The sequence below is a fragment of the Macaca mulatta genome, chromosome 1, assembly GCF_049350105.2.
Source record: "Macaca mulatta isolate MMU2019108-1 chromosome 1, T2T-MMU8v2.0, whole genome shotgun sequence".
NCBI lineage: Eukaryota > Metazoa > Chordata > Mammalia > Primates > Cercopithecidae > Macaca > Macaca mulatta.
Window position 1 is genome coordinate 54,320,861 of NC_133406.1, and position 14,871 is coordinate 54,335,731.

Below are 14,871 nucleotides of genomic sequence, written 5' to 3' on the forward strand. Positions count from 1 at the left end.
ATGGGGTTTTCAAAATATACAATCATGTCATCTGCAAACAGACACAATTTGACTTCTTCTTTTCCTAACTGAATACCCTTGATTTCTTTCTCTTGCCTGATTGCCCTAGCCAGAACTTCCAACACTATGTTGAATAGGAGTGGTGAGAGAGGGCATCCCTGTCTTGTGCCAGTTTTCAAAGGGAATTTTTCCAGTTTTTGACCATTCAGTATGATATTGGCTGTGGATTTGTCATAAATAGCTCTTATTATTTTGAGGTACGTTCCATCAATACCGAATTTATTGAGCATTTTTAGTATGAAGGGCTGTTGAATTTTGTCAAAAGCCTTTTCTGCATCTATTGAGATAATCATGTGGTTCTTGTCTTTGGTTCTGTTTATATGCTGGATTATGTTTATTGATTTGCGAATGTTGAGCCAGGGATAAAGCCCACTTGATCATGGTGGATAAGCTTTTTGATGTGCTGCTGAATCCAGTTTGCCAGTATTTTATTGAGGATTTTTGCATCGATGTTCATCAGGGATATTGGTCTAAAATTCTCTTTTTTTGTTGTGTCTCTGCCAGGCTTTGGTATCAGGATGATGTTGGCCTCATAAAATGAGTTAGGGAGGATTCCCTCTTTTTCTATTGATTGGAATAGTTCTAGAAGGAATGGTACCAGCTCCTCCTTGTACCTCTGGTAGAATTCAGCTGTGACTCCATCTGGTCCTGGACTTCTTTTTGTTGGTAGACTATTAATTATTGCCTCAATTTCAGAGCCTCCTATTGGTCTATTCAGGGATTCAACTTCTTCCTGGTTTAGTCTTGGAAGAGTGTAAGTGTCCAGGAAATTATCCATTTCTTCTAGATTTTCTAGTTTATTTGCGTAGAGGTGTTTATAGTATTCTCTGATGGTAGTTTGTATTTCTGTGGGGTCAGTGGTGATATCCCCTTTATCATTTTTTATTGCATCTATTTGATTCTTCTCTCTTTTCTTCTTTATTAGTCTTGCTAGCGGTCTGTCAATTTTGTTGATCTTTTCAAAAAACCAACTCCTGGATTCATTGATTTTTTGGAGGGTTTTTTGTGTCTCTATCTCCTTCAGTTATGCTCTGATCTTAGTTATTTCTTGCCTTCTGCTAGCTTTTCAATATGTTTGCTCTTGCTTCTCTAGTTCTTTTAATTGCGATGTTAGAGTGTCAATTTTAGATCTTTCCTGCTTTCTCTTGTGGGCATTTAGTGCTATAAATTTCCCTTACACACTGCTTTAAATGTGTCCCAGAGATTCTGGTATGTTGTATCTTTGTTCTCATTGGTTTCAAAGAACATCTTTATTTCTGCCTTCATTTCGTTATGTACCCCGTAGTCATTCAGGAGCAGCTTTTTCAGTTTCCATGTAGTTGAGCGGTTTTGATTGAGTTTCTTAGTCCTGAGTTCTAGTTTGATAGCACTGTGGTCTGAGAGACAGTTTGTTATAATTTCTGTTCGTTTACGTTTGCTGAGGAGTGCTTTACTTCCAATTATGTGGTCAATTTTGGAATAAGTGTGATGTGGTGCTGAGAAGAATGTATATTCTGTTGATTTGGGGTGGAGAGTTCTATAGATGTCTATTAGGTCTGCTTGCTGCAGAGCTGAGTTCAATTCCTGGATATCCTTGTTAACTTTCTGTCTCGTTGATCTGTCTAATATTGACAGTGGAGTGTTAAAGTCTCCCATTATTATTGTATGGGAGTCTAAGTCTCTTTTAAGTCTCTAAGGACTTGCTTTATGAATATGGGTGCTCCTGTATTGGGTGCATATATATTTTGGATAGTTATCTCTTCCTGATGAATTGATCCCTTTACCATTATGTAATGGCCTTCTTTGTCACTTTTGATCTTTGATGGTTTAAAGTCTGTTTTATCAGAGACTAGGATTGCAACCCCTGCTTTTTTTTGTTCTCCATTTGCTTGGTAAATTTTCCTCCATCCCTTTATTTTGAGCCTATGTATGTCTCTGCGTGTGAGATGGGTATCCTGAATACAGCAGACTGATGGGTCTTGACTCTTTATCCAGTTTGCCATTCTGTGTCTTTTAATTGGAGCATTTAGTCCATTTACATTTAAGGTTAATATTGTTATGTGTGAACTTGATCCTGCCATTATGATATTATCTGGTTATTTTGCTCGTTAGTTGATGCAGTTTCTTCCTAGTCTTGATGGTCTTTACATTTTGGCATGTTTTTGCAATGGCTGGTACTTGTTGTTCCTTTCCATGTTTAGTGCTTCCTTCAGGGTCTCTTGTAAGGCAGGCCTACTGGTGACAAAATCTCTAAGCATTTGCTTATCTGTAAAGGATTTTATTTCTCCTTCACTTATGAAACTTAGTTTGGCTGGATATGAAATTCTGGGTTGAAAATTCTTTTCTTTAAGAATGTTGAATATTGGCCCCACTCTCTTCTAGCTTGTAGAGTTTCTGCCGAGAGATCTGCTGTTAGTCTGATGGGCTTCCCTTTGTGGGTAACCCGACCTTTCTCTCTGGCTGCCCTTAAGATTTTTTCCTTCATTTCAACTTTGTTGAATCTGGCAATTATGTGTCTTGGAGTTGCTCTTCTCGAGGAGTATCTTTGTGGCGTTCTCTGTATTTCCTGGATTTGAATGTTGCCCTGCCCTACTAGGTTGGGGAAGTTCTCCTGGATGAAATCCTGAAGAGTGTTTTCCAACTTGGTTCCATTTTCCCCTCAGTTTCAGGCACCCCAATCAGACGTAGATTTGGTCTTTTTACATAATCCCATACTTCTTGCAGGCTTTGTTCATTTCTTTTTCTTCTTTTTTCTTTTGGTTTCTCTTCTCGCTTCATTTCATTCATTTGATCCTCAATCGCTGATACTCTTTCTTCCAGTTGATCGAGTCGGTTACTGAAGCTTGTGCATTTGTCACGTATTTCTCGTGTTATGGTTTTCATCTCTGTCCATTCGTTTATGACCTTCTCTGCATTAATTACTCTAGCCATCAATTCTTCCACTTTTTTTTCAAGATTTTTAGTTTCTTTGCGCTGGGTATGTAATTCCTCCTTTAGCTCTGAGAAGTTTGATGGACTGAAGCCTTCTTCTCTCATCTCGTCAAAGTCATTCTCCGTCAAGCTTTGATCCATTGCTGGCGATGATCTGCGCTCCTTTGCAGGGGGAGATGCATTCTTATTTTTTGAATTTCCAGCTTTTCTGCCCTGCTTTTTCCCCATCTTTGTCGTTTTATCTGCCTCTGGTCTTTGATGATGATGGTGTTGTACTGATGGGGTTTTGGTGTAGGTGTCCTTCCTGTTTGATAGTTTTCCTTCTAACAGTCAGGACCCTCAGCTGTAGGTCTGTTGGAGATTGCTTGAGGTCCACTCCAGACCCTGTTTGCCTGGGTATCAGCAGCAGAGGCTGCAGAAGATAGAATACTGCTGAACAGCGAGTGTACCTGTCTGATTCTTGCTTTGGAGGCTTCCTCTCAGGGGTGTACTCCACCCTGTGAGGTGTGGGGTGTCAGACTGCCCCTGATGGGGGATGTCTCCCAGTTAGGCTACTCAGGGGTCAGGGACCCGCTTGAGCAGGCAGTCTGTCCGTTCTCAGATCTCAACCTCCGTGTTGGGAGATCCACTGCTCTCTTCAAAGCTGTCAGACAGAGTCGTTTGCATCTGCAGAGGTTTCTGCTGCTTTTTTGTTGTTGTTTAGCTGTGCCCTGTCCCCAGAGGTGGAGTCTACAGAGACAGGCAGGTTTCCTTGAGCTGCTGTGAGCTCCACCCAGTTCGAGCTTCCCAAGTTCTTTGTTTACCTACTTAAGCCTCAGCAATGGCGGGTGCCCCTCTGCCAGCCTCGCTGCTGCCTTGCGGTTAGATCGCAGACTGCTGTGCTAGCAATGAGGGAGGCTCGGTGGGCGTGGGACCCTCCCGGCCAGGTGTGGGATATAATCTCCTGGTGTGCCTGTTTGCTTAAAGCTCAGTATTGGGGTGGGAGTTACCCAATTTTCCAGGTGTGTGTCTCAGTTCCCCTGGCTAGGAAAAGGGATTCCCTTTCCCCTTGCGCTTCCCAGGTGAGGCGATGCCTCGCCCTGCTTCAGCTCTCACTAGCCGGGCTGCAGCAGCTGACCAGCACCGATTGTCCAGCACTCCCTAGTGAGATGAACCCAGTACCTCAGTTGAAAATACAGAAATCACTGGTCTTCTGTGTCGCTCGCGCTGGGAGTTGGAGATTGGAGATGTTCCTATTCGGCCATCTTGCTCCGCCCTTCTCTCCTTCACTTATGAAACTTAGTTTGGCTGGATATGAAATTCTGGGTTGAAAATTCTTTTCTTTAAGATTGTTGAATATTGGCCCCCACTCTCTTCTGGTTTGGAGAGTTTCTGCTGAGAGATCTGCTGCTAGTCTGATGGGCTTCCCTTTGTGTTTAACCAACCTTTCTCTCTGGCTGCCCTTAACATTTTTTCTTCATTTCAACTTTGGTGAATCTGACAGTTATGTGTCTTGGAGTTGCTCTTCTTGAGGAGTATCTTTGTGGCATTCTCTGTATTTCCTGAATTTGAATGTTGGCCTGCCTTACTAGGTTGGGGAAATTCTCCTGGATGATATCCTGAAGAGTGTTTTCCAACTTGATTCCATTTTCCCCGTCATTTTCAGGCACACCAATCAGATGTAGATTTGGTCTTTTCACATAATCCCATATTTCTTGGAGGCTTTTTTCATTTCTTTTTACTCTTTTTTCTCCACCCTTCTCGCTTCATTTCATTCATTTGATCTTCAGTCGCTGATACTCTTTCTTCCAGTTGATCGAATCCGTTACTGAAGCCTGTGTATTTGTCACATATTTCTCGCATTATGGTTTTCATCTCTGTCAGTTCTTTTAAGGTCTTCTCTGCATTGATTATTCTAGTTATCCTTTCATCTATTCTTTTTTCAAGGTTTTTAGTTTCTTTGCGCTGGTTACATAGTTCCTCCTTTAGCTCTGAGAAGTTTGAATGACTGAAGCCTTCTTCTCTCAACTCGTGAAAGTCATTCTCCATCCAGCTTTGTTCCATTGCTGACGATGAGCTGCATTCCTTTGGAGGGGGAGATGCGCTCTGATTTTTTGAATTTCCAGCTTTTCTGCACTGCTTTTCCCCCATCTTTGTGGTTTTATCTGCCTTTGGTCTTTAATGTTGGTGACATACTGATGGGGTTTTAGTGTGGGTGTTCTTTCTGTTTGTTAGTTTTCCTTCTAACAGTCAGGACCCCCAGCTGCAGATCTGTTGGAGTTTTCTCGAGGTCCACTCCAGACCCTGTTTGCCTGGGTATCAGCAGTGGAGGCTGCACAAGATAGAATATTGCTGAACAGCAAGTGTTGCTGTCTGATTCTTGCTCTGGAAGCTTCGTCTCAGGGGTGTACCCCACCATGTGAGTTGTCAGTCTGCATCTAGTGGGGGATGTCTCCCAGTTAGGCTACTCAGAGGTCAGGGACCCACTTGAGCAGGCAGTCTTTCCATTCTCAGATCTCCACCTCCATGCTGGGAGATCCACTGCTCTCTTCAAAACTATCAGACAGGGGCATTTACCTCTGCTGAGGTTTCTGCTGCTTTTGTTTAGCTATGCCCTGTCCCCAGAGGAGGAGTCTACAGAGGCAGGCCGGCCTCCTTGAGCTGCAGTGGGCTGCACCCAATTTGAGCTTTCCAGTGGCTTTGTTTACCCACTTAAGCCTCAGCAATGGTGAGCACCCCTCCCCCAGCCTTGCTGCCACCTTGTAGTTAGATCTCAGACTGCTCTGCTAGCAATGAGGGAGGCTCTGTGGCCGTGGGACCCTCCTGTCCAGGTGTGGGATATAATCTCCTGGTGTGCCGTTTGCTAAGACCCTTGGTAAAGTGCAGTATTAGGGTGGAAGTTACCTGATTTTCCAAGTGTTGTCTGTCTCAGTTTCCCTTGGCTAGGAAAAGGGATTCTGTTCCCCCTTGCGCTCCCCAAGTGAGGTGATGCCTCGCCCTGCTTCAGCTCTCGCTGATTGGGCTGCACCAGCTGACCAGCACAGATTGTCCAGCAATCCCCGGTGAGATGAACCCAATACCTCAGTTGAAAATGCAGAAATCACCTGTCTTCTATGTCCCTCATGCTGGGAGCTGGAGGCTGGAGCCATTCCTATTCGGCCATCTTGGGCGTGCCCCCAAATTTGCATTTCTTTTACCACCAGCTGGATTTAGAATATATATTCACAGTTTAATTGGTATTTAATGATTCTAATCTTTGGAAATGCAGTTTGATTTTTTTTTTATTTATTTACCTTTTTGGGAGTTTTGGTATTATTAGTTGGAATCATCTTAATAATTCTGAATATAAAATCTCTTTTAATTATATGTAATGCAAATGCATTCTCTTTGTGGCTAGTACTTTTCTTTCCTTTTTTATGCATTATGAACATAAGTTGCTCATTTTACTACACAATAGTCAATCTCTTTTCATGATGAATGTTTCTTGTTTCTATTTAAAGGAATATTTCAAAAACACAGAGCCACTATACTATTCTTTATTCTAAAAGTTTATATGTTATCTATTCTTTTCAAATTTTAAAAATATTTTGTGTTGATTTTTTCATGATAATGGCTGTATTTCATTTCTAAATAAAATATGGTAAACTCAACATTTCCCTAACAATTTTTGTAGCACCTTTCTCATACAGTATATTTTTATTGTATATTTTGTACATTGTGCATGTATATACACACACAATGACTATTATTCTGAATATTCTCCACTATTAGTAAATAATTTTTTAACCAGCATTTCAGTAACCCTCTGTTGAATTTTATTTATTTATTTTATTTTTTGTCAGAATCTCACTCTTGTCACCCAGGCTGGAGTGCAATGTCACAATTTTGCCTTGCTGTAACTTCCACTTCCTGAATTTCAATTAAGATAGGTTTTTAATAAGTATGGATATGACTTTTCACTCTAATAATGACCTTTCACCCAAGTATTTTTGCTTCATCAGTTTCTTTTTTGTGTCTCATCATTCAGTGTCAAATGATACCATTGCTTTCATTTTTTCTTCATAGATTAATTGAGGCTAATAATATGCCTTGATAAGATATGCAATTTCTCCTGATATTGAACAACTCAATCAAGGTTTATGCTTCTTGCTTTGGTTTTGGAGCTGATTGTAGAGTCAACTACTCTTTTCTTTCTTTCTTTCTTTCTTTCTTTCTTTCTTTCTTTCTTTCTTTCTTTCTTTCTTTCTTTCTTTTCTTTCTTTCTTTCTTTCTCTTTTTCCCTTCCTTCCTTCATTTCTTTTCTTTCTTTCTTTCTTTTTCTTTCCATCTCTTTCTTTTTCTCTCTTTCATTCTTTTTTCTTTCTTCCTTTCTTTGTTTACCTTTCTCTTTGTTTTTCTTTTTTCTCTTTCTTTATCTCCTTTCTTTTTCTTTCTCTTTTTTCTCTTCCTTTCTCTCTCTCTCTCTTTCTTTCTTTCCTTCCCTCCCTCCCTCTCCCCCCCTCCTCCCTCCCTCCTTCCCTCCCTTCCTTCCTTCCTTCCTTCCTTCCTTCCTTCCTTCCTTCCTTCCTTCCTTCCTTCCTTCCTTCCTTCTGTCTCAAGTTTTTCTGGCTCAAGTTATTCTTAAGAATGTTTCTATTTTACTCTTCATGCTAGACCCTGTACTTCAGTCAGGTTGTTTAGCTGCTTTACAGTGGTAATATAATTAACAAGTCTTAACTTCATCTTCAGATTGAGATATCAAAATTATATTTTCAATGGACAGTCAATTGTCAGTGAATCACAGTACTTTTCAATTTAATAAAATCTAAATTCCTCATAACCATGTTGTGAAAATATGCAGAAAAAAATTTGGCTGGGCATGGTGGCTCACGCCTGTAATCCCAGCACTTTGGGAGGCCAAGGCGGGTGGATCATAAGGTCAGAAGATCGAGACCATCCTGGCAAACTTGGTGAAACCCTGTCTCTACTAAAAATACAAAAAAAATTAGCCAGGTGTGGTGGTGGGCACCTGTAGTCCTAGCTTCTCGGGAGGCTGAGGCAGGAGAATGGCAAGAACCCGGGAGGTGGCGGAGCTTGCAGTGAGCAGAGATCGTGCCACTGCACTCCAGCCTGGGTGACAGAGCGAGATTCTATCTCAAAAAAAAAAAAAAAAAAAAGGAAAAAAATAATTAAATATACTTGTGTGAGTACAGTAGATATATATCGGAGTGTATCCTGTATGAGTGCAAACTAGCTGCAGTTTCCTTTAAAATAGTCATTTAAAGAAAAGAATTGCCAGATAAATCATAGAATATAAATTTCTCTTGACTTGTAAAACTTGAATTACTAGTGCCATCTGAATGATTCTTCTGAAGGTAGATAGAGTAGTCTCTCCTTACGTGTGAAAGAAAAAGGCTGCATTAGTCCCTCTTATTCATGTGGGATATGTTCCAGGCTCCCCAGTAGATTCTTGAAACGATTAATAGTGTAAAACCCAAGTAGACTATGTTTTTCCACCTGATAACTTGGAAGACTGCTAAGTAACTAACAGGCAGGTGGTATAAACTATGGATACACTAGACAAGAAAGGATTCATGCTCTGGGGAGAATGGAGCTGAATGGCATAGGATTTTGTCACACTACCCAGAACACCTTTTTTTATTGCTAAGTATTATTCCATTGTATCATGTATCACGGTCTGTTAATCCATTCACTTGTTGAAGGCCATTTGCATTGTTTTTGGCATTTGTGAATCATGCTGGTAAGAAAAATATTCATCTACAGTTTTTATATAAACACAAATTTATTCATCATGGATACATATCTAGAAGTGGGTTTGTTGGGTAAATGGTGTGTGTGTGTGTGTTTTCTTATTATACTTTAAGTTCTGGGATACATGTGCAGAATGTGCGGTTTGTTACATAGGTATACATGTGCCATGGTGTTTTGCTGCACCCATCAACCCGTTATCTAGGTTGTAAACATCACATGTATTAGCTATTTGTCCTAATGCTATCTTTCCTCTTTCTCCCCATACCCCAACAAGCCCTGGTGTGTGATATTCCCCTCCCTGTGTCCACGGGCTTTCATTGATCAACTCCTACTTATGAGTGAGAATATGTGGTGTTTTGTTTTCTGTTCCTGTGTTAGTTTGCTGAGGATAATGGTTTCCAGCTTCGTCCCTGTCCCTGCAAAGGACACTAACTCATTCAATTTATGGCTGCATAGTATTCCATGGTGTATATGTGCCACATTTTCTTTATCCAATCTATCATTGATGGGCATTTAGGTTGGTTCCAAGTCTTTGTTACTGTAAATAATGCTGCGATAAACATATGTTTGCACATGTCTTTATAGTAGAATGATTTATAATCCTTTCGGTATATACCCAGTAATGGGATTGCTGGGTCAAATGATATTTCTGGTTCTAGATCCTTGACGAGTTGCCACACTGTCTTCCACTATGGTTGAAATAATTTACACTCCCACCAACAGAGTAAAAGTGTTCCTATTTCTCCACATCCTCACCAGCACCTGTTGTTTCCAGACGTTTTAATGATTGGCATTCTAACTGGCATGAATTGGTTTCTCATTGTGGTTTTGATTTGCATTTCTCTAATGACCAGTGATGATGAGCTTGCTTTCATGTGTTTGTTGACTGCATAAATGTCTTCTTTTGAGAAGTGTCTGTTCATATCCTGTGCCTACTTTTTGATGGGGTTTTGTTTTTCTCTTATAAATTTATTTAAGTTTCTTGTAGATTGGTGATATTAGACCTCTGTCAGATGGATTGATTGCAAAAATTTTCTCCCATTCTGTAGACTGCCTGTTCACTTTGATGATAGTTTATTTTGCTGTGCAGAAGCTCTTTAGTTTAATTAGATCCCATTTGTCAATTTTGGCTTTTGTTGCCAGAGCTTTTGGTGTTTCAGTCATGAAGTCTTTGCCCATGCCTATGTCCTGAATAGTACTGCCTAGGTTTTCTTCTAGGGTTTTTATGGTTTTAGGTCTTACATTTAAGCCTTTAATCCATCATGAGTTAATTTTTGTATTAGGTGTAAGGGAAGGATCCAGTTTCAGTTTTCTGCATATGGCTAGCCAATTTTCCCTGCACCATTTATTCAATAGAGAATCTTTTCCCTATTGCATGTTTTTGTCAGGTTTGTTGAAGAGCAGATGGTTGTAGATGTGTGGTGTTATTTCTGAGGCCTCTGTTCTGTTCCATTGGTCTATATATCTGTTTTGGTACAAGTACCATGTTATTTTGGTTACTGTAGTCTTGTAGTATAGTTTGAAATCAGGTAGCGTGATCCCTCAGCTTTGTGCTTTTTGATTAGGATTTTCTTGGCTATATGGGACATTTTTTTGACTTCATATGAAGTTTAAAGTAGTTTTCTTAGTTCTGTGAAGAAAGATAATGATAGCTAGATGGGAATAGCATTGAATGTATCAACTACTTTGGGCAATATGACCGTTTTCATGATATTGATTCTTCCTATCCATGAGGATGGAATGTTTTTCTATTTATTTGGTCCCTTTCTTATTTCCTTGAGAAGTGGTTTGTAGTTCTCCTTGAAGAGGTCTTTCGCATCTGTTGTAAGTTGTATTTCTAGGTATTTTTTTCTTTGTTTCAATTGTGAATGGGAGTTCACTCATGATTTGGCTTTCTGTTTGTGTATTATTGATGTATAGGAATGCTTGTGATTTTTGCACATTGATTTTGTATCCTGAGACTTTCCTGAAGTTACTTATCAGCTCAAGGAGTTTCTGGGCTGGGATGATGGGGATTTCTAAATATACCATCATGTCATCTGCAAACAGAGACAACTTGACTTCCTCTTTCTATTTGAATACTTTTTATTTCTTTCTCTTGCCTAATTGCCCGGTCCAGAACTTCCAATACTATGTCAATAATAGACAGATCGATGAGACAGAAAATTAATAAGGATATTCCAGATTTGAACTCAACTCTAGACCAAGCAGATCTAATAGACATCTACAGAACTCTCCACCACAAGTCAACAGAATATACATTCTTCTCGGCACCACATAGCACTTATTCTAAAATCGACCACATAATTGGGAGTAAAACATTCCTCAGCAAATGCTAAAGAACGAAAATCTTAACAAAGAATCTCTCAGACCTCACTGCAATCAGATTAGAAATCAGGATTAAGAAACTAATTCAAAACTACACAACTACATGGAAACTGAACAACCTGCTACTGAATGACTACTGGGTAAATAATGGAAATACTGCAGAAGTAAACTTGAGACCAATGAGAAGACAGACACAACATACCAGAATATCTGGGACACAGCTAAAGCAGTGTTTAGAGGAAAATTTATAGCTCTAAATGCCCATATCAGAAAGTGGGAAAGATCTAAAATTGACACCGTAACACCTCAATTAAAAGAATTAGAGAAGTAAGAGCAAACAAATTCAAAAGCTAGCAGAAGACAAGAAATAACTGAGATCAGAGCAGACCTGAGGGAGATAGAGACACGAAAAAACCTTCAAAAAATCAATGCATCCAGAAGCTGGTTTTTTGAAAAGATTAATAAAGTACACTACTAGCCATACTAATGAAGAAGAAAAGAAAGAAGAATCAAATAGATACAATAACAGTGATAAAGAGGGTATCCCCACTGATCCCAGAGAAATACAAACTACCATCAGAGAATACTATAAACACCTCTACACAAATAAACTATAAAATCTGTAAGAAATGGAAAAATTCCTGGACACATACACACTCCCAACACTAAAGCAGAAAGAAGTCGAAACCCTGAATAGACCAAACACAAGTTCTGAAATTGAGGCAGTAATTAATAGCCTACCAACCAAAAATAGCCCAGGACCAGATGGATTCACAGCCAAATTCTACCAGAGGTACAAAGAGGAGTTGGTACCATCCCTGTGGAAATTATTTCAAAGAATAGAAAAAGGATTCTTCCTTAACTCATTTTATGAGGCCAACATCATCCTGATATCAAAACCTGGCAGACACAACCGAAAAAGAAAATTTCAGTCTAATATCACTGATGACCATCGATGCGAAAATCCTCAATAAAATACTGGCAAAGTGAATCCAGCAGCATATCAAAAAGCTTATTCACCATGAGCAAGTTGGCATTATCTCTGTGATGCAAGGCTGTTTCAGCATACACAAATCAATAAATGTAATCCATCTCATAAACAGAACCCATGACAAAAAAAAAAACAAAAAACAAAAACACATAATTATCTCAATAGATGCAGAAAAGGCCTTCAATAAAATTCAGCACCCTTCATGGTAAAAACACTCAATAAACATATCTCAAAATAATAAGAGCTATATTTTAAAAACCCACAGCAAATATCATACTAAATATGTGTGTTTATTTTTATAAGAAATAGACAAACTGTTTTCCTGAGTGATCATGTGTTCTACTTTCACATACTCAGTGCATGCGAATTCCAATTGTTTCTCAACCTTGCCAGCCTTTGAGATAGTGTTTTTTTTCCATTAAATTATCCATTCTAATATGTGTGTGATAGTATTGCATTCCCTAGTGACTGATGCTGCTGAGCGTCTTCTGTGTGCTTATTTACCATCTATGTACCTCCTTTGGTGAACACTGTCTAAATTTTGCCCACTTTTCATTGAGCTGTTTCTTCCATTACTGAATTTTGAGACTACATAATATATTGTGGCTACAAGTCCTTCAATGAGTAAATATTCTGCAAATATTTTTCTTGCATCTGTAGCTTTACTTTTCTTTCCCCTAACAGTCCCTTTCAATGAGCAAAAATATATAATTTTGATGTTATCAAATTTTTCATTTATAGATTATGCTCTTTGTGTCACCTAAAATTTCCTTGCCTAAACTGGGGACATATTCAGTTCTAGAAGTTAACATTTTACACTTAGCTATATGACCAATTTTGAGTTATTTTTTGTATGAGGTATGAGGAATATGTAGAGGGTTATTATTTTGCATTTGGTGCCTTACTGTTCCAGTATCACTTGTTGAAAAGACTATGTTTTCTTTATTGAATTGTCTTTTCTCCTTTTTTAAATTGAAAACATCTTCAAAAAAATCTTGTAAAAACAGTTAAGGAAGAAAAAGTAAAATTCAACTAGGCTTGCAGGACAATCAATGGTAATCATTAGGCTAGCTTTCCATTGACCCACTTCCTTATAGTTGGTCACTGATTACTAATCTAGGATAACATAATCTTTGTCACTAGAATCTTTGTTCTCTTTCTGTTCTTTAGATAAAACATAAGACACTAAGAGATGCCAATCTTTCCACTTGAATTTATCCTTTAGGTTCTTCATACTAACAAAACTACTGATGCCAGCCCTTCTGAAATGCTTGGCAAGAAACTCAACTTAGGGAAGAATGTAGTTTCCATATCCTAATGATTTCAGCCGCCTTGCCCAAATCAATTGATGACCTCAATTTTCCAGCCACTCGCCCTTCAAAGATTCTTGCCCAGAAACCTTCAGTGAAATGAGTTTGAGTCTTGAGAATTCTTCTCATGTCCTTTTTCAGTGATCTTGCAATTAGTAAACTCTTTCTCTGTTGCAAACCCCACTATCTCGGTGTATTGTTCTGTTGCTGCACAGCAGGCATACAAACCTTACAATCTTGTAAAAATTCATGGCAAGCAACTGGGCATGGTGGCTCACACCTGTAATCCCAGCACTTTGGGAGGCCACGGAGGGCAAATTACTTGAGGTCAGGAGTTCGAGACCAGGCTGGCCAACATGACAAAACTCTGTCTCTACTAGAAGTACAAAAATTGCCCAGGCATGGTGGCCCATGCCTGTAATCCCAGCTAGTTGGGAGACTGAGGCTGGACAATCACTTGAACCTGGGAGGCAGAGGTTGCAGTGAGCCGAGATTGTGCCACTGCACTTCCTCCTGGGAGACAGAGTGAGACTCCTTCTTAAAAAAAAAAACAAAAAGAAAAAAAAAATTCATGGCAAGCCCCCACTGGGACTGACCCAAAGACAAGCCCAAACAGCTGCTTAGTTATGATGAGCTAAGGGCCATTGCTGGGGCCTTCTTTGTTGGCAGGGCAGTGCTGAATTTCAGCACATAACCTTGTCTGCAGCAGAGAAATCATTTCTGGTCTAAGAAGAAGTCTCAGGTGAGTTTTCTCAGAGCAGCTGGCACCCCACTTCCTTCTGTGTGTGTGTGTGTGTGTGTGTGTGTGAGTGTGCGCGCATGTGTGTTTCAAACTTAGAGGTCTTGTGGCCTCTTTTGAGGTCTTGTTGAACTCCCTAAGTCTAGGTAGGGATTTATTTGAGGAGATCTCCCTTCAGATGGAAGAAGACTAGAGGGCATTGCTTGGGAGAAATGGTCTTAGATTTTGGAATCTGAAACTTTATATGGAAAGGTCTTTTGTTTGTCTTTGTCTTGTTATATGTATTTATGTTTGTGGAGGGGATCCTTGAGGAAATTACCAGTGGAAGAAATTACTAACTCAGGAAACTCTTCCTGTTTGGTCAGTCACATTCAGTTAGTCCTGAAGGAGTTGCTAGTGGAATCTCAGCAAGCCTAACTCAGGGTAACCGTCTGCTCTTCATTCTTTCCCAGGGTTCACCCACTGAACTCCTGATCAAAGGCCATCCCTCTCCAGCTTGAGTGGATCAAAGATGACAAGGGCCAATGGAACCAAGTTTGAGCCTTGCCAGGTCAATACTTGGGTCCTGAGTATGGTGACTAGTATCTGTGTTTTGTTACGTCTGTATTATTCCAGCCAGAATGGGAAAAGCTAATTCAGTTCCTCCAGGCAGCCCAATGGGGCTGGTTGCTTTGAGATTATTAAACTCTTTCTCTGCTGCAAACCCCACTGTCTCAGTGTATTGTTCTGTTGCTGTGCAGCAGGCATACAAATCTGACAATCTCATAACTATTTGTGGCAGGTCAGGTAGAGGTCACTCTCCT

At 39.7% G+C, this 14,871-nt stretch overlaps 1 protein-coding gene across 8 annotated transcripts in view; it reads left to right on the plus strand.

The window, feature by feature from the left end:
- Positions 1–14,871, plus strand: part of CFH (complement factor H) — a 133,437-nt gene that overhangs the window by 45,280 nt on the left and 73,286 nt on the right. The window contains exon 10 of one of the 8 annotated variants that reach the window (XM_028851660.2): positions 14,521–14,771. The exons of the other annotated variants lie outside the window; for them this stretch is intronic. Coding sequence (XP_028707493.2) covers positions 14,521–14,534 — 14 coding nt within the window. The 3' untranslated portion in view covers positions 14,535–14,771. Of the gene's footprint in view, positions 1–14,520; positions 14,772–14,871 lie in introns of those variants that run through there. 8 annotated transcript variants of the gene reach the window in all.